The 21063-nt window shown below is 36.2% G+C and overlaps 1 protein-coding gene across 1 annotated transcript; it reads right to left on the minus strand.

Annotated features, from left to right (window-relative positions):
• Window positions 1–362: 362 nt before the first annotated feature.
• Window positions 363–16832, minus strand: LOC125811154 (uncharacterized). The gene is made up of 17 exons (XM_049490672.1): window positions 16633–16832; window positions 15804–15922; window positions 14690–14735; window positions 13677–13749; window positions 13533–13590; window positions 12692–12787; window positions 12223–12340; window positions 11889–12155; window positions 10764–10865; window positions 10304–10661; window positions 10098–10211; window positions 8759–9387; window positions 8463–8659; window positions 7726–7948; window positions 6933–7052; window positions 4273–5046; window positions 363–3535 (listed from the first exon to the last, which is right to left on the minus strand). Exons 1-17 carry the CDS (start codon window positions 16726–16728, stop codon window positions 467–469), a joined length of 6459 nt encoding a protein of 2152 aa, XP_049346629.1. The 5' UTR covers window positions 16729–16832; the 3' UTR covers window positions 363–466.
• Between the last annotated feature and the right edge of the window lie 4231 nt (window positions 16833–21063).

Below are 21063 nucleotides of genomic sequence, written 5' to 3' on the forward strand. Positions count from 1 at the left end.
GTGGTTAAAGGAGCGAGCGGAACTCTGTAAAATTCTCTGTTATATTAATTGCTTTCTGATGGTTTTCATTCTCTTGTATTTTTTCCATCAAGCAAACAATTTTATCTTCTGAAGAGATATAAGTGCAGCATGAACTATTATTTTTGATTGATTAGATTCTGAAACAAAAATACATTGGTGCATTCTGAATACAGGGCCTAAACTAACTCTACATAATAATAGGGACACTACACCTATTTACAAAACCCAGCTAGTCGATAACAAATTTTATCTTCTGAAGAAATATAAGTGAAGCATGAACTATTATTTTTGATTGATTAGATTCTGAAACAAAAATACATTGGTGCATTCTGAATACAGGGCCTAAACTAACTCTACATAATAATAGGGACACTACACCTATTTACAAAACCCAGCTAGTCGATATTCAAACTTTGTGCTACCAAAATAATGTGCAAAATGACTTCTATGGATTCCCAGTACTAGTCACAAAAGGAACCAATCTTCTGTAATCTCTCCTCCTCCCAAGTGCACAACTATCAAGCACTCTACCTAGCATCAGCCTCGTGTTTTGAAGCGCTAATTCTTTGGCTGATAAACCTGATTCAGATGCATTAGGTTGGACTACTGGTGTGGAGCCAGCTCCAAGTCCGAGCATTGCATACTGCAATGGCCCACTCCGAGCCTTAAATGAGGTCTGAGGCGCAAGAATCTTCTCTTCAGCGCCAGCAAGTCCATTCTCAAACTGTCCTGGCTCATGCGGATGTGATCCAGGTAAGCTACAGCTCTGCAAGAGGGCTTCCAATACACTAAGTGCCTCCCAACACAAAGTGCTCTCTACCAACTGAGATACAATTGCATACATATGTGGACTTTGAGCAGCATCCATTGGAGTATGCTGAAGCAATGCCTTCAGCATGAGAAGTATGACACGCTGATATTCAACTGGCCCTTTCTCAAGAAGACGTAGGAGATGCCCAAATGCTAGAGCCGAGTGCTTGGGGAACCATTCATTGCACAGTAATGGTGAAACACAAGCTAGAAGGTGTTCTATATTTTTTATCTCACCGCGGGAGTAAGCCATGAACACAGTAGCCAATTCATCTATCGATTTTGCTCGACACCAGACAGCTATATTGGTTGCAACAGAGCAAGCCTTTTGATACTGGTGATGGAATGGTGAAGCAGGACCAACCCCTGCGTCCTGGTTAAGCTGTAAGCAGAGCCAGGGAAGTAAGCCTGTTATGTTCATTAGTAGGCGTGTTTCTGCATCACCAAAGATTGAATCACATGAAGGCACGGTGATTCTCGATAGAACTTCAATAGAGACAACATGACTGACAGTTGACATAAGGCCTTTAAGAACCAGTGGCTGCACTCCTTCAAAGACTGGCACCTTTGCATTTGAGGGTAATGGCTCACTAGCGTTCCGTGATTCCAGACGCTGGAAGTCAGAACTGTCACGAACATTTGAATCAAGCTCATCTCTGGGCATGCTTGAAAGAAGCACATTCTCAGTAGTTCTATCTCGGAATGATAAGCGATCAATTACACGACAAACGAGTTCCAGCACCTGACAATACACATGAACGAAGTCTGTATGCATCATGGCAACACAACCCCAGAAAAGCTGGGGATATAATATCACCTTTTCTGGCTCCATATTCTCCACCATCACCTGTAGTGTCAACAAGATCTCCATGACAAAGCCTAGAACAGGTGGTACTGGGTTACTCAAGCATCTGTGAAGGCAACGTAGCAAGGATACACAAGCATCATTAGTTACACGAGGCCGCAGCGCACGGTATATCTGGTGCGAGCGGCAGGCCAGGTGTCTTGATGTGCATTCCATAGCCCATTTAAGAGCCTCTGCTCCCCAAGTTTCCCGGAGATCTCCTTGGAAAAAGATAGCATCCACCATGCTCTGCACTAAGGCAGATAAGAGTGCTGCACTTGGCAGTTCCGTTCTGACAACTGTAGTGTCCTCGTTCTCCCACATCATGCTACCTCGCTTAGATTGAACATACTTTATCAAGCTCACTACTTGCTGCTTGTTCTCTCCATCACTATTTTCAACGTCATACAATTCCAAATGACGCCCAGCAAGGGAATACAACAGATTAACAAGAAGGTGCTGACAATGCTCCAAGACAATATCCTCTGAACTATCCATGGAGACGAAAGTGACATGAAAGAGCAATGGTAAATGCTCCCGGAAATCTTCATCATTCTCATAGGCGATTTCAGCAAGTAAAATCAACGCTATGTCTGCATGAGTGAGTAGGTGCTGTTGATGACCTTGCAATGCTGATTGAAGTTCTTTTGCATTAACAGCATGTGTTCCTGCCGCCAAGTGCAACCCTTCTTCCCCGGAATTTGGAGTATCAATGTGATAATCTCCACTGTCTCGAGAGACATGACGACTTCGTAGGCTTCCTGTTGAACTCCGTACTCCCATTAATGGTCCTGACATGTTCACCAGTGAAGGAAGAAGTTGGCCGGACCGACCGGCAGTTAGAGGAACAATATTCAATTCAGGAGGCATAGGACTCAAGGGGCCCGAGGCACTTCTGCCTCCAACCCCTGCTGTTCTCCAGCTCAAGCTCCCACTTGTGTTTCTTAGAGGACCATCAAGAGATCCACGAACTAATAAAGGTGACATGTGCGGTTGGCTGTCTACAATTGATGAAACTTGAGCCACAGACGGCCCTTGCGAGAACTCCAATAGAAAGTTTCCATTACCGTCTCCTCTGTTTGCACTAGGCCTCAGAGGCTCTATGTTATCTTCAAGCATACGCTGAGCCAGTTGATAAACGAGGTGATCAATAGTACGTTGGGGGCAGATGCGAGCCAAGTATAAACCAACCCTTTTAGCAACAGAGAAATATGTAGCAAATGCACCACTTATTTCTGCTGATGCATTTGAATCACAATCTTCAATCCCTTTTGCAATCAAAAAATCTAAAACTGGACTTATGTTCCTGGGTTTGCTAGCAATTGTGCTCCAAAGCTTTTCAATTTCATCAGGAAACTGATCACCATGTCTCCATGTCACATAATACAGACTTTTCAATAATCTCTCACTCCAGCCAGAATCCTTGAGTTTCCAGAAATTGAGATTCTCTATCCATGGAGCCATGCAGGTGAGGACTTGGTGCTGTGCAATTATATCAACAGCATCAAGCTGTCTCTGCATAATTTCTTCACAAAGCAACTGGCTCAGTTCAGGATGATCTTTAGCAAGTTTGCAAGAGAGTTTGTATTGGAACTGTTGATACGAGTCTGGAAGGTTCCCAACTACAGCAGCTCTGTAGCTTCCTGAACCCTCCATCCCATCATCGGCCCATTCACGGACAGAAAGCGTCTCAAGCATTTGGAGGGCATCATCACGAATCTGTCTGGAAGGATCCACCACCTTGTAGAGGATCAGACTTAAGAGTCTCTGTATTTCACATTTTGGAATCTCTTGACGCATATAGACTTCAGCTAGCACACTGAAATAGCCATCTGCAATTGCAGCATCAGAGTAGTAGCACTGTGCCAAATAAAGACGTGTAAGTATTTCAAAGGTATAAAAATAAAAAATGTATGCTAAACATCTGCCTAGGGCAAGAAAAGTGATAAACTTGCTCCATGTCAAAAAAATCAAAGTAGAGGATCTGAATTTTCAAACATATTTTTTGATACTAGATAGAAAAATAACAAAATGATATAAGAATACCACCACTGCACCAACTAAACAGAAGGCATAACAGAGGAAACTCAATTTCCATTCAAAAATGCATAAAAGATTAAATACTTACTAAATGGTTTACCTCCTGAAGTCAATGGGGATTATACAGCACATAAAATCACTATATTACACACAGTGGCAGAGGCAGGAATTCTATCAAGGGGGTTCAAATAAAAAAAATGTTGTTGCCTGGAATCGAACCCGTGACCCAAAGCTCACATAGGCGAAATCCTGACCCCCATAAACCATTGAGCTACTCCTTTGACATATGCTCAGGGGGTTCAATTTTAAATATATACACGTACACAAAAAAATTGATCTTAAATATATAGTGTAATTTTTTTTCCGAGGGGCTGGACACACTATAGATCCGCCCCTGATTACACATCCTCACCCACAATATTGACAAGTCACATAAAATTCATGTTTTAGAAGGTTAATATGATTACAGAATACATTTTAATAAAATATGTAGTGTACAATAAACGAGTAAATTGCACCATGAACTTTCTATAAGCATTAGGAAAAAGAAGCAGCACCTGGTCAATGCAAGCAGGAAACAGGTCCAAGTTAGTTATAAGAAGATTTCTTAAAGCTAATTTTGCAAGTGAAACTCGAAGATGACCTCCTCTGTGCCTATCACGACCAGTTGTTCCTCTGCCACCTTCACCAGTGTACTTTGAATAAGATGGAGTTCTTGGATCAGCAGGTGAATAACCAAAGGGTGCCCTTGGTGCAGGCTCAATGAATAGGCTATTTATCCAAGATATTACACGGCCACTCATCTTTCTGGCATTATCATCAAAGCAGGGTCCATATAACAGTGAAGCCATTGCATTCATGGAAGCCCATTGGATGGCTTCTACCTGTTCATTCAGTTCTTTATCAAATGTGAGTTTGTCTATAGAATCCTTTGATCGAGAGTGCTGAGTAGACTTGTAACGCTCAACTTCACGTCGATAATCATTAACACCATCCTGACTCCATGTATTGCCAGCATCATCGCTCCAGGAGAGCAGAAGATCAAAAAGCCGCTTCCTAGTTCTAATATCAAATTTCTCTGATTTTGACTCAACAAATTCAGGGGCCAGAGATCTCAGTACAGAAGCAAGTGCATAACGGAGTGGTTGCATCTCCTGGAAACTTTCGGCAGATGCTGTTAATATCTGTCTGGTTGTTTCTTCAATGAACTTCAAATAATGTAGGCGGAAAACAGGCTTCCTACTAAGCATTCCAGGCCAGATGTTTTCAGAAACTGTACGGTATATATTTGCAATGTGAACACGAAGTTCTTCTCGACGGGACCTTTGGCTCTGCAATGAAACAATTGAAATTCTACTAAAAAGAACCAAAGCACAGAATTTATACTGACAATGACACAGACAATCAACAATTTACAAACTTTGGCATGGGGATCTCAAAGGACTATGTAGCTGCAGTTTCAGCAAGTTCCATACCTGTATTTTCTTTGGCATAAATTAGGAAATATCCTATACATGTAATAGGTGTGAGCAGTATATTTTTCAATACATGAATTTGACATCTGATTTCATTCTTTCTTAACATCAATTGTAGAAGATTGTTAGAAGTTCTTTAAATAGAGTAAGATGCTAGTATATAAGAACATCATCAGGAACATATGCTCTACAACTATAAGCATTCGTTCAAGCAAAAAAGTTTTAACCTGGATTCTTGTAAGGCTTATTTTAGGCACAACATTATTGCTTGGCATTTATGTACCTAACAAGTATGCATGAGCTCATAACCTGACAAAGCAAAGGGAGGGAGGGAAATGAAAAACCACAACAAGGAAAAGAACTCCAGTTTTGGAATATTTGCTTAGTCTAACTTGCTCCATATTTATATTTTGGCTTGCTTTATTCCAAATTCTTCTAGATTCCGACTTTCCCATTGAACACATTTTCTCGACGTTTCTTAACAATATTATCTTTCAATCATCATGGTTTTACACATGTAGATAGGTGCATTTGGAAGTTCACGGGGATATGACCAAACCATCTCAATCGACCTTTTCTAATTGTATCCTCTAGTAGCATACATAGAGGATAAAGCAAGAGAAGTTGCTTGAAACAGTTCGTAAATTTCCTACATAGACATCCGGCTGGTACACGTTAAACCAAAATGTTGAAGTTATTAAATGGGGAAAAAGTAGACCTAAGATCACATGGAAGAAAGTTGTCTCAAAAGACCTACAATCTCTCAGAATCTATGCAGATTTGGCAAGAGAAAAGACAAATAACAAATTAGAAGTGAAAGATTCATGTAGGCAACACTGACTAGTTGGGGTAATGCTTAGTCTTGAAGTATGTTTACAATATGCCCAATGTTACTGGGAGCCTTTTTGTCTGTTTAGATATATGGATGCCAGTAGAACATGTCGATAATCTTAGTAATTTTTAATAAATTAGAGAACCTCTAGAGTCAGTGAACACCCAAATTATCAAATATTTGAATAAAGCGGGTTCAAATAGAGCAAAATGAACGGAATCAAAGATGGAGGAGGATTGTCCCAGCTTGCATTTGGTGGACAATTTGGAAGGAAAGGAATCAAAGATGCTTTTAAGGAAAACAAAACAATATCCAGAAGATAAAGACTAATTGCCTAGGGCTTTATTATTTTTGGTGTAAGCAAGTAGTGATAGAAGATGCTGAAAATGTGTTTAATATTATTGACTGGTTGTAATCAGAAGATCCTAGGAATGATATAAGTAAAACTTTTTGGAGGGGGACTACACTTTGATGTAGTATACCTGTGGATATATAGAAGTAATGTTACCTTTCTCAAAAAAATAGAGCAAAATGAATATACTGAGCCAAACTAGCTTAGCATTGAGGTGTCGTTATTTTTGTTTTCTTTTTCAGGTATTCTTTTGTTCCTCAATTTCATCTCCTTGCTGACTACTTCAAGTTTGTCTACTAACACTTAATGCCAGATCGGTTTCTTACTGTAGTATTAGAAACAAAAGGAGTATACTTTTATAATTCTCAATACTAGCACATGCACACATTAAAAAACTCCTAGGCTACTTAGTAATATATAAAATGGACAAAACATCAAATTGCTCAATCCATCCAAACAAAACAAAAGCGAAAGCAAGATCACTCTTTTACTGAAATTACATATAAAGCAAGTGAACGCAAAAGGAAAGCTACGATGACAAGAGTTTGAAAAAATTACCTTCCATTTTGGTTTCCCTTCTGCCTCCAGAGAGGCCTCATCAATGAAAGATGCAAGCTCACTAAACATGACTTCGCATACTTCAAGATGGGAGTGCCCCAGAGCCATTGTAGCTGCATGCTAAACAAGCAGAAAGAAGAAGTCACTCAACATGACGCCAAATCAAAGAAGAGTTATATTTCGCTCCTTTTACTTTTTTCAATCATGCAGATACTTTATTTTTGGAAAAAAAAGAACTTAATTACAACCTAATTTTTTGGAAGATTATATTTAGTATCAAAAGTTTTGGAGAATAAAAAATCCAAAAATACTTATCTCAAAAAAGTACCGATAGAACTGCATTTAATGTGCACATGAGGTTTATCAATATGACTGTCAAATTTTAAGCAACCCCAAGATATAGCATCCTTAGCCCATCAATCCTACAGAAATTCTTCCAGTGATTACCCAATTAAATCTTGGTTTTAACAATCTTTGAAGTTCCAGAATATGAAATATTTGTTCTTAAGCAAGTCACTAGAGGCAAACATATCAGAAAATAATTTAGACAGTGGCTTAACAAATTTTTAAACCATATATACAGTTGGAGCTTGGATGCTTAAGTATCCCCAGTGAAAAATAAAGGTAAGAGAAAAATGAACCCAAGTAAATCACACTCATGTCATGTTCAGATTTTCCACCAATACAAAATCTCTTACTTACTGCTACTCCGACCAATAAATGTAGTAAAAATGATAACATAGGTCCGACCATTCTGCTACTATCAGAATGATTACAGGTAGTAGCTACTCACTATATTTGTTTCAGAGCCAGACTTTAGGGACGGGAAGATGAGGTGGAAAAGTTCTTTTATTGCTGCCGAACCACCACCTTCTCTACTATCAGATGGACATGAACATGCAAACATAGCATACATCAGCCATTGATCTAGCTTGTTGTCAGTGTCCTGTGACTGATGGGCCTTCCCTCCCAACTCAGCAGGCGTTATATGAGCAAGCCGCTGAATAACTTCCAATCTGCATGAGGCATCAACATTATATGAAACTTCAAACTTTCTGCATAGAATTACTCTTAAGTTTAAAAACTTTAAAATAAGGAATTGCATCAATGATTAAGGAATGGAACTTCAAATATTCAATCACTTTAACAATGAAGAAAATATTCCTATAGAAGACATGCTTCATGAAAGAACTCTGAAATCCATCAAACAACAAGCAATGCACAGCTTGAACATATATCAGGAGAAACTATCACCTTATGGAATGGGCATTCGTATATTTTCCTAGGAGGAAAAAATACTTGTGAGTAATGGTAAGTAAAGAATTACATTTACTACGTTTAAGTTTTTTTGCAAGCTATTTACTAAATTATAGGTGGACAACCATTACACACAAATAATTCCACAACAGGGTCATTTTGGCTTCCCCAAGTATACCAAAAGTACTCATGAAAGATACATGACACATTAAAGCAGGAAGCTTGGGACATTTCGGCATGTTTCAGATGTCTATATTTCCACAGCTTGCTTACTTTGCTTCCTGAACAGAACTTGGACACAGCTCCGATGCATGCTTGACAAGCTCGCTAAGACAGCGGGCCCATCTGTTCTTATCCGGGCTCTCAAAGAGTATAGATTGGAGAGTAACATCAGGGGGTACAGGATCAGACTCTCGCCTCAGATCAAATGGACGGCCCGAATCCCAGTAACAACTCTGAACAATATCATCCTGAAGAAGCAAAGATCCTTACTAGATATGCGCTTGAATTTCCTAATAAAAATAAGAGAATGTCAAGATGCATTAAAAGGGAAAGAGAATGCTACCCACCCCATGCTCTTCTAAAACATCAATTATGAATATCGGTTCAGCTTCATCTTTCAAAACATGATCTGATCTCTCATGCAATGAGAGTTCCCTAGTATCATTTCTTAAAGCACGAACACAGCGCAGTAACTCCAGTGCTGTGTGTCGGATCTGACTATCCACTGAACTAAGGAAAATAAGACCAACTGCATCTATCTCTGAAGCACGAAATTCAATTGTTTCTTGAGAGTGATGGAAAGAAGATTTCTTGAATCCCTCTGTTCTTTGCACACGCTTTGCATCAGAAGCATTGTACTCCACCTTATCATCAACTAGACAAGCTCTCCAAAAACGCATGAGCTCCAGAAGGCGCCCTAGAGAAGTCTGAATGAGAAGGGGGAACTCATCTGGAAGACGTAGAATGAAGTTTGACATCCCTCTCATAACTGAAAAGCGACGATGTGGCAGGTACCTCACGATCCGATTGAGTACCTGTACCGCTTCCTCACGCACACCAGGATCAATACTGATGCCATGTTGTGGTATTATCTCAGTAATTTTATCACTTCGGCCAACTTCTTCAATCAGATATGGTATACATTTCAGAACTGAGCGGAATAGATATCCCTGAGACTTCTCTTTTGTTACAGCATCTGGCACAACAAAAGAGTTCTGTAAATAAAATCACTACTTCACACAATGTAGAGGGGCAGTTCAATCTCACAAACCAAAAGATATTTCTTAGGGGATGAATGGAACGTAAACGTGGCTAGTTTATTGAGTATCAAACCTAAAAAGTGTGGATGATGAATAGATTTGGTGTTATGTTATGATTTTACATCGTAAACCATAAACATGGCACAAAGCAGGTATATGGGCAAGCAGCAATTAGCAGAGACAAATGAGTGACCGGTGAATGGAAGACTTTAAAGCTGTGAATTTGGATATGAGTAACCAAAGTTTAATATGTCAATCTATTAAATGAAATAAGAAAATTGAACATCCACACATACCTACTGAGACAGATTAATGCAATTAGATGCAATACCCACACATACTTCTGGCATTCATACTTCAAGTGGCATACTTTCTCAATACACGAAACAGATAAAAAGGTATATACGTCCATGATGGGGGCATCTCTTGATGTATGCAGTTAATTTTAGCTGACCAACAAATAACGCATTTTCAACAGGAAAACAATTGAGAAAAGCATCTTAAGGAGGTAACAGTCAAAAACAAGCTAAAGTACAAAATTCTTGAATTAAATTCCACATGTCAGCTGACCTTATCATAAAGATTTGCAAGTTAAGTCCCATCAATCTTCAAGAGTATAAGTGCTATTTGTACCGTAGATAATTACCTATAGTGGTCCTTGAAGAAGTAAGAAGAGCCTGGCTATATGTCCTATGACAAGATCTCAAAATTGACTCAATTGCAGCCTTCACTTTTGGGATGAAATGGCCAATACCACGAACTGTCGTATATGCGATAAAGAATGTCATGAGTTCAGAAAAGCAAGGCCAAACAAATAACAAATGCCAATGAAACCGAGTATATTATCATTACCATGGAGAATTTCCAAGCCAACATGCTGACTGGTCGGAGACATGACAATGGCAAGCAAAGCACGAAGACCAATAACTTTAGCTTCACTTGGACTGTCTTGCTTCAGCAACTCCAATATCATATGGTTCATAGCGAAATCAATGTTATGTTCAGCAATAGTCACACAGAATTCGACGAGCTTATCATGTTGTACATCCTGTGTAAGCATGCCTTTTCTGAGAACTGTAAGGAGCTGTGATGTCACACTGTCTAGGTAATCCCAAACACGATTTGGAGGCTGGGAATCACCATGAACACTCAAGTAGAATCTCAGTACACGATGTAAGCAGTCTAAGGCCATGAATCGATGGTTCTTGTCCTATGAAAAGGATCAATATTATATGTGCGCTGAAAAATCTTCAAAAAGGCAGCCACAACAAGGTTATATTTTTTTGCAATAAAGATTATAATTACAGCTTACCTTCAGATGCTTATACAGTTGTTCCATGTGAGGACCAAAGTTACTGAGAAAAACATGTGGATCACCAAGACACAGAAGAAGTGTCACTAAAGGATAGCCAACCTAGAGTTGCAGAACAAATACAAATTAGAGAAACTACGATAATTACAAAAAGGGGGACTATAAATGTAATATTAGCATTTCTATTTCAAAAAAATAAATGTAATATTAGCATTTAAGAGAGGACTCTTCAGTATGTTCTTGTGTCCCTTCTCACATTTTGAGAGAGCAAGGCCTCTTCACGTACTAAATCCACATGAAGCTCAGGACAAGCTGAGTGTTTATTATTCATTGGAACTTTTTCCAGGCTAGTATATAAATGTGGTAAGCACTACGCTCTGACCTCTAGATGATAACTTATACAGTGCCCTGAGCTGAATGAAGGAACCAAGTATAGCAAATTCCTGCTATTCCCTGGATTCCAATTTGTTCTTGCCAAAATACCAGAGTGTTACAATAGAAGATCTAATACATGTATCTTGTAGGCCCCTTAATTGACATTCTAGGCGCAAACGATATAAAATATCTACTAAGATCTGAGGAAAGAGACAGCAACATCAATGACGAGTCTGACCACAAAACCGAAATGTAAGAATGTATGTATGGTTTATGGAAAAAGAATGATAAAGAAGCTATCTGGGTCAACAAGCAGGAAGGGGAAACCATCTCACTTGAGAACAAACTTGAGGTACAGTTTGATGGCAAACAAAGATTTTAAAATTTTGAGATTCCTCTTTAAATATTACTCTCTCCGTTTCAAATTGTTGGTCTTATTTTCCTTTTTGGTTCGTTTCAGAAAGAATGTTTCTTTCCTCTCTTTTTTTGGGCAATCCTTTAGTTCTAACATTCCACATGGCATGTTTAAGACCACAAGATTAAAGGATATTTTGGTATATTCTACAAATCCTTGGTTTAAGACCACAAATTCAAAAGCCTTCTTTACTTTCTTAAACACTGCGAAAATTTCAAGACCAGACAAAAAATTGAAACGGAGGGAGTACTAAATAGGTAATTTCAACTATCCTTGTGACCAAAATAGAGATTATATTGACAAGTAAAGGTCTATAAAAAGATTTCTATGCTTACAGAGATATGTTTGCTCTGCTTATCCATCCAATGCATGAGCTGTATCCTTATTCGTGCCACAGCTTCATACCATAGAGTTAGCGCAGGATCTACGCTTGAAGGAGGCCATTGACCCTTAACACCATCCGCAAGAGGTGCTAGGATATTGGATAGCATATTGCATAAGGCATGATGAAGTTCGCTTTTTCGTTTGTGAGGAGCACGATTCAAAGGGTTAGCTTTAGCCACAAAGGAAGCTGAAGCATTCAGTCCACCCTCTGTCTTCACCTGGAAATAACATATCTTAATGATGCTTCTATGCATATCTATTCAGCAAGAAAAGCATGACACATACCCCTAGCTTGAGATAGCGCATTCCATTTATAATACTAAGTGCTTCACTGCGAGCAACATTAGTATCTATACGACGGGTATTGAGTTCCATGAAAAAGCGCTCCGTCACTGAACTAAATCTGTTGACAGACAATGGGAAAACATTAACACTCACATAAACTAACCATGAGGCTGAAAGTCACCTCCTCATTGATTAACATGGTTTGTTGCAAAGATTGTGAATTCAATATGTCTACAGGGTAAAGATTTATCACAACTGTATGAAAGTAACTTGTTATTTTCACGTGAAACACGCATCAGGGTAAAGTACAGAGTTGATTTCAATTTTTCCTGTTACTTTCCACTTTTTGTTCTATCCGTTGGATAGTGTTTCCAAATTAAGCAATAAATCTCGGTATGAGTAACTATTAACCGATCAAGAGTTTGAGTTTGAACATTGGACTACGAAAAATTGGGTTCCCTTTACTTACCTGATCCGAGATAGAGCACCAAGGAGTTGAGCAACTAAGTCTAGAAGAAGCCCCCGCAAATCAACCAACGAAGGATACTCAACCTGGCTAACAACTCTGCAACAGATAAAATTGGTTCAGCATATGGACTTCAAAGTCAATAGTTATTTCATAATTCTAGCATTTGAGTTAAGATTGACAAGGTCGATTAGATTAAAAAAAATGAGATTAGATAAATTCTCTTGGCTGTCTAAATAGCCATAGAAACAAAGACATATTTAAACAAAACAAAAGCAACTTTCTTGTAAGTTCAAAATAAAAGCACTCATGTCAGAGTGATAAATATCAGTACATCTGATATGAAAAGGTTTAGATTGCATATCTGTCCTAGCAATCATATTGTAATCCTATAGAAGTCCATTAAAGACCAAATTATATTTTACAGATGGGAAGGTAATAAATACAATAGAAATACTGCGCTTTCCATTCATACCGTCTCAAGAAACAAAGCAATTATTTTGTTTATATGGTAAATACTAATACAGAAGAACATAAATCATGTTGTTTGGATGTTGTACAAGAACAAGGTTTTGAAAAGAAAAAAAAATATTGGCCTTTTAATATGTTATGGCAGACAAGACCAAAATAATTAAATAAAATACATAAAATAAAACCCAGGAAGAGGAATGAAAAGCATACTGAGGTTACATTATGGCTCTAGCAAATAAGGATAAACCACAACAAGATAAATGAACTAAAAGGTGGACCAAAGCAGTTGTCAATAACTTATACTATTATTCTGGAAAAAAACAAACAGGAAACTGAGTAGTACCATAAGTTCTGAACTAGCTTTATAACCTACCTGTCTGCATTTATTAGCCAATCGAATACAAAATTCTCAAGCCCAATCCATAGCTTCTCTGCAGTTCAAGGAGGCACATTAAACTCAACTAGCAGTGGATTAGCTTCGTAGAGAAAGGTAGACTTGTTGAATCTGTAAATCTACCTGTAAGCCCTTCTTGTGGACAACATTCCACAAAGCGAATACACGCAGAACAAAAGATGCACTCCACTGCAAGCTGAACCATGGAAGATCTTACTTTTTTTATAAGGATTTGAGAAATTTAAGAACCATGGAAGAACTTCCTCACGGGTTTAAACAAAGATACTTAAGTTGCTAAACCATACAGAACTTAATCAGATACTCCACAAAAGGAAAATATGCATGTAAAGTACCTATGATATAATACCACTTTGGTATCATTAGGCACGAAATGAATAGTGGCCTAAATGTGCATCAGTAATGCCTTCCTGCTCATTACTCTGCCAGTTGAGGTAATAATGGCTACTTCTTATAATCAGTTAGAACAGTTTTGGGTTTATTTTCTTATATTATAGAAACAATCTCTTCCTTTCTGGTTTCTTCCAACTTCCGGCAGCCAACTGCATGAGGTTCTCTCTCTTCTTTTTTTTTTTGATGACAAAGGAAACCCGCAGCCGCTACCCTTTGGGTGCGCACAGGGTAAAACCCCCGCTCCTATGCAACTGCATGAGGTTCTCTCTTTATATATATACATATACATATATATATGTGTGTGTGTGTGTGTGTGTGTGTATGTGTGTGTACATATAAGGTCAACTGTATGAGGTTCTCCAGTTTTATCGAGTCCCAAAAGGAAGCAAACTCATGAGGTTCTATACTTGGAAAGTTAAGTTTCTCTTAAAGTGAAAGGATGGCTATTCTGCCTGGAAATATTTTGAGCTGCATAGCTGTGTTATAATTTCAGCCTACCAGATGTGTGATTTATAAGAAGTGATTCCCATAGTTCCATTCTTTTGCTTTTCCATAGATTGCGTGATCAGTCATTTTCAATCAATTTGTTCAATAACCAGAAAATGGAAGTGCAGAGGAACAACCTCATAGCAACTTCCATGCTAAAAGATGTGAATGAGAGAAGGAGTCATGGACTTCCTTTTCAAAAAGGAGTCACAGAAAAGAGAGTTGGTAGATTAACAAACCTTTCTCTGAAATGTTGATGCATCATTTGCACCTTTGGGAGATTCACTGCAACCAACCATAGTACATCAGATTTAAAGCATTGAAAATTTCTCTACTGTAGTATACACATTATTGTAGTGTAATCCCATCATTAACAAAGTTTCATCAGAAATAAAAATAGATTGATGGCATGGCGATTTTCATGATAGATTTGTACTTTCTATGCGTCCCCTAGATCTCAATCAATGAACTACACTACTTCATAAAAGAAGACTATAAGAGTGATAATTTCAGAAAGAGCAAGGTTTCTTTATTTAACAAAAAAACACTTATCACATGTAAAATCTCCCCATGGTCACCTCAAGCCAAAAATGGTAAGTGAAGGCCCCAGCTATTAGAGGTCGTCCATATGCAAGAACAGTAGCAGAAAATGCAATTGATCGCGTGGCAACTAATCTCCTCTATTTTCCCTTGTCCTAGTTTTACTTTTTCAAAACTGTAACATACTTATCCAGTCCCAGATTAACTAGAAAGAAATGAAACTATATATAACTATTATTCCACCATCCCATTTTACCTGGACACGCAGTTTAAGATGTTAATTTAGTTCATTTTTATAAGTGGTAGTGGATGAATATAGTAAAATAATGCTTGAAAAACTGGGTATTTTGTCGTTGCTGTAATGGTTGAAAACTAGCTCGGAAGAAAAAAGATCATATCAAATCTTAAATGTTAATAGCTAAAAGAATTTGAATTACTGAAAGTTGTGAAAGTTGTATAAAATAGTAGTATTATGATTGGAATTGGAATGATGACAAATATTTGAGATTTCCCAAAATAAAAAGAAATGTTTATATTGGGAAGTAAGGAGTAATTAACAAGCTAGTGAATAATTTACCATGGTTTGTCACGTATGTGAATTCTCATACAGCACATGTAAGGGGAACAACTGTACAATATATATTTACCAAATGGATCTGCTAGCACAACTGTATGAACTATGAAGGGCAAATTTTCTTTCACCAAAATGAACTTGCATTAATTGGCAGCAGAATGATAAAATACACTTTGTCTTAACACATAAATGAAAACCATGTGCCATGATTAGGATAAATTGTAACTGAAAATGTGCACCTTTCTCTCCATCTTAGAAGGGCCTCCAGGAGAGGAACAGGTGTGTGGCGTGCAACCATAGCCAATGAATCCAGTACTTGCTCATAGGCTGGATCAGATGGCCGAAGGTACTGTCCATCCTGTACTTCGTCAAGTGAGAAATTTCAGACAAAGTTGAAGAATCCAAGTCAAAAGGAAATTAATCACAAACACCTATCAGGAAAAAATTAAAAATAATAATTTAAAAAAGAAAATTAAGCAAAAAACAACAACACAACGAAAAGATTCCGCTCCACCTCATCTTAAGTAGACTATGCTTGTCATTTTCCCTTTGTGGGGTTAGAGAACCAACTTAAGCCAAGGGCGGAGCCAAGGTACCGTAAGTGGGTTCATCGTCAAAAAATAATACTATATATATAAGGTCAAAAATATTTTTTTTTATATATATAGTAGATGTTGAATCAACTTAGTCTCTTTGTTTATTTTCCTCCATATATTCCCCCTCTAGTAAAAGCATACCATAATTCTCCTTTCCACACTTGAGAGCTAGAGGCAGCATAAAAAGGTATTCCTCAAAACAAATTCTAACGCGCTTGCATTAATCACTCTCGGGGAAGTTTATCTTTTGTCTAAACCAGCATAGAATGGAAGAATATGACTCCAAAATCCATCTTGAACTTTCTCTTAGTGTTACAGGAACTATACTGCCGACTAATATGACAAGCATTTTGCAAATATCTTTCTTGACAAGAAGTTAAGAATCAAAATCACAGTACATCACAAAAATACAAATAATCCCCAAAATGGTATCAACACATGAAAATAGAGAAAACTTTTGGTTGAAGAGTACCTGAGCTTGAGCGGTTTCAATGCGACGCCTGGCAAGCGGAAGGAACCTCTGAAGCAATGCGTCAACAATCAGCTTAGCTGCACTCCCAGCCTTCATTTCTTTTTACTTCCGTTCTCTCAATCTTACACCATTTTGATGCAACTGCAGACTTCAGATTTCATATCCAGTAGAAAATGTCCACTTTGTACCTGCGCGTGATCCCAATTCAGATTGAAGGACTTCGAAATTTCACTCAACCAACTACCCCTCGATCCCAAGCTAATTTGAGTCAAGTACGTGAATTCGAAATGCAAAGTATAAATTAGGGTTCATCCAGATACTGCTATCATGCTAAATTTAGCTAATTTGTTACAAAGAGAAATAGAGGATGATAAGGACTGACCGAAGAGAAATGGTACTGGAATCCGGCTACTTGAAAATTCAGCGGCGAGTGACTAATCCATCTTCATCTTCAAATTTAGTCATTGATATTGTTTTCCAGTTTTTATTTCTGCTGCATCGCCCTTCCTGTCTGATGCTGATTTCTTATTTAATAGTAAAAAAAAAAAAAAAAAACAACTTGCGCCAATGCGTTTCACTGCCCGTTCATTACTGCAGTTTTTCTTGCTCTGATGGTTGGATTTTAGCTGTAGACCCACTCAGACCAGTGCTCTCTTCGTTGTCGTCAATATCGTCAGACTACTTTTAATATCTTTTCTTTTTAACAATTTGCTGACTCTTTAATTATACTTTATTTGAACACTGTTATTAATTTATATTTAGTTTTAAAACTAGTAAAGGAAATTCAATATTACGAAATTTATAAAATAATACTTAGGGTCTGTTTGGAAAGATATCCTGGTAATTGGATTTGGTATAATTGGGTGTAATTACATTGTATGTCCTGTTTGGTTGGACAAGTAATTACTTGATCAGCAGGTAATTGATATAATTGGCATGGGTAATTACACTCTGCAATTCACAGGCAAAGACGGTGAATTGCTGATAATTACATGGTGTAATTACCAGTTGATTACTTTTAAATTTCTATTTTTATTTTTTTTGTTTTAATTTTTTTTACTTCTATTATTTTAAGTTCTTTTTTTTATTATTATTATTCTAAAAAAATTAAAAGTTTATTTTTTATTTTATATTATTATATTTAATTTTCTTCTTGTTCTCAACCTTACTTTACGTGATTCTATGCAATTTTTTCGTATTATATATTTCTTTATGTCATGCTTATTTTCTCATTAGTATAATTTTATTAGTATTCTAATTTTTAAATCAAAATATAATTTATTGTTAAGTAATGTTATAGACTTACATTTTCTTTTTTAAGAAAAAAAATCATATTTATGCATGCTATGTTGAAATTTGCTATAAGAGTATCATGTTAATTTTTTTGTTTTGAATTTATAACTTATGTTATATTTTTTGTTTCATTTGTTTTAGTAATATTGAATTCACAGTGCACGTTATTTTTTAATTTCTTTTTGTCAAACATTTAATAATTTATGACATTTTATTTATATATTAATCTTTTTATCAAACATGCATTTTACGATGTTTGTAGAAACTTCATACTTTTAGTTTTTACGATTAAGTCAATTGAAATATATTAATTTGAAAAAATATAAATAAATTATTTTTTCATAATATAGGTTAAAGAATATATGTTTATTAATTAATATATTTTCAAAAAAGAATATATATCTTAAATATTTAATTTAATGTCATTTATAAAGTTTCTTATTTGTCTAGTATAAATTTTAAATAATTAATTTTTATTTTTAAAATTTAATATAATTTTATGATTGCAATTGTGGATCCAAACAGAACATGTGTAATTACACTGTGGCATCCAAACAGAACATGTGTAATTATACTGTGGCAATCAAACAAATCAGTGTAATTACTAGACTGTGTAATTACTAGGCTAGTAATTACTACCCTAGTAATTACACCAATTTCAATTACCAGGTGGCTTTCTAAATAGACCCTTAAAATCTATCTGTCATTAAAATTAAAACATTATATTATCTTACATACAAGATTACATAGTAACGAACATTAATAATTTTATAATTTATCTTTTTGCTTCCAAGAAGTGTTGTATTTTTGAGGAATCAAATAAACATCAACTTGAGATATTAAATTTTCTAATAAATAAATAATCATTGGTGAAGAAATAAATAAGTTGAAAAAAGTTAACAAATATTCTAATTTTAACGTGTAGAAAGTTCAGTTCTACCTTTTGCTTTACATATATTATTTTAAAATTCATAATTTAAATATGTATCATAAGAAATTATTAAAATGGAAAATTAAAGGAAGAATTGATCATATTAAACAACAATTCAACTTATTAATTGAAAGAGAAAAATATTACACAAAACTATTTAGTTTGTTTGGTGCTTTTTAAAAATCATCATACCAGAGTGATGAAGTTCAATTTGAAACTGCATTTCTATTCCAATCGTAGTGTTGATAAGCACATCTATTACTTCAAAAAAGATATTTACAACTTGCAGTAAACTCGAGAATTTATTCATACTTCATATTGAATATGAGGAATTAATTTATTGTGTACTTATCTATGTTTTTGGGATTAAAAGAGGCTTCAGTCTAGTCATATTCCTTTATAGGTCATTCGGCACAATATCCTTGAAGCTAGGGGTGGCGTTCGGTTCGGTTTAATCAAACTTCAGTTCGTTTCTTCGATTTTTGGTTTTAGAAAAGTGTGCACCGTATATTAAACCAAACTAATTTGGTTCGGTTCGATTTGATTCGGTGTTTTTAAATCGGTTTTTTGGTGTGAATGAAAAATAAAATAAGGATAAAGTATAAGATACTTAGAAATTTAAAACTATGTTAAGGAATGATGTGTATTGCCGTGGAACACTTATTGTGCTAACTAAAAGACTATATTTGTCTTTATCAAGAACATTGTGCCTCCAACTATTTCTCGAGAAAAACAAGTACGAAGACGGTTCCTTTACATAATGTACATTGGTAGAAATATGTTTGAGTTTCTCTTGGAAATTAATATTTGAAGTTAACTATTGAATTGTACATTTGTTGTTACATTGATTTGTTCATGAATGATTTAATTGTTAGTTGAATTTTTATTTTTTAGTTAAAAGAATGCCCATATATATATTTTTTTTTAAAAATAATCTTTTTTTCATAATAAAAGTTCGGTTCTTTGGTGCACCAAAGTTGTGAGACCTTTACACGAACATCGAATCGAAGAATCGAACTTCCAAAAAAATAACACCGACACCGAACCGAGAAACCGAAGAACCGAATTAGTTCGATTCGGTTCCTTTTTTCGGTATTTATGCCCACCCCTACTTGAAGTCATGTCAAAAGATTATTAATTCTTGTCTTCTTTTACTGGTTCACTTTGCACATCAAAGTACGATAAAGTTTTTAAGGTCCTGATGTCCTTACAATAACATACCAAATTTGAATTTTGTCTTCGAGAGATAGTTATATAGATTTTTAAGGAATTTTTTTACGGTACCTTCAATAATTTCAGTAGAGAAAACTTCATGAATACTCAATTAACGTGTGTTATTTAATTTGTACTAACAAATACTTATAACAATAACTTTGCAGAAACATAAACAACAAAGTTTAAAGCACATACTCAAAAACAATAATTAATAACATAAGCATAAATTAATGACTGTAAAAAAATACCAGGATCTGTAACAATAGAATGAAATAGAATGTAAAACGGATCTGTAACCGGCAGTGAAACACATTCGACTATGAAGGGCACCGTGGTCCTTCACTTGGGCTGGGGTTTGTTGGCTGTAGGACGACAGACCCTCCCACGGCCCGTCATCATGACCACGACCCATAGAGGGCTCCGTGGTTTGATGCCTGAGCCTGGGTGGTTCTGCCCTCGCCTCCACGAGCTTTCTCACGGCTCGTGTAGTGGTCCATGTCTCGTGAAGGGGTCTGTGGTCCACCACTGCTGGGTGGGTGTGAACCATGGGTGGGTGTGAAAGGTTGTGACATTTCCAAAGGGTTGCAACTTTTTCAAATAGTTGTTACCTTTCTGATAAGGCACAATAAACATTTATTCACACTACCTTTTATTGTCTATAAATAGAGAGATTTATTTTCATTTTAAAACAACAAAAATTCTCAACTTTTTCTTCTTCTTCTGCACAATTAAATATTCGTGTACTTTGCTCCTATTGATTGGTTCACTGACATCATTGCTTATGTTACAGATCCTTATATGTATTTTTACAGTCATTAATTTATGCTTATGTTATTAAGAATAAATGATAAGATGTTATAATTTTCATTTTTGCTTTACATTAATAATGTTTGTTACTACGTAATCTTGTATGTAAGATAATATAGTGTTTTAGTTTTAATGACAGACAAGTTTTAACTTTTAAGTATTATTTTATAAATTCTATGATATTA

Source organism: Solanum verrucosum, unplaced genomic scaffold, assembly GCF_900185275.1.
Source record: "Solanum verrucosum unplaced genomic scaffold, falcon-dt-bn FXZP01000032.1, whole genome shotgun sequence".
Taxonomy (NCBI): Eukaryota; Viridiplantae; Streptophyta; class Magnoliopsida; order Solanales; family Solanaceae; genus Solanum; species Solanum verrucosum.

Coding starts and splice junctions, on each gene's coding strand:
- LOC125811154 (XM_049490672.1), bottom strand. CDS start 16,728: ATGAAGGCTGGGAGTGCAGCTAAGCTGATTGTTGACGCATTGCTTCAG. Junction 13,591..13,676: donor TCCACAAGAAGGGCTTACAG/GTAGATTTACAG, acceptor CTTGAACTGCAG/AGAAGCTATGGATTGGGCTT. Junction 12,788..13,532: donor TGGCTAATAAATGCAGACAG/GTAGGTTATAAA, acceptor TATCTGTTGCAG/AGTTGTTAGCCAGGTTGAGT.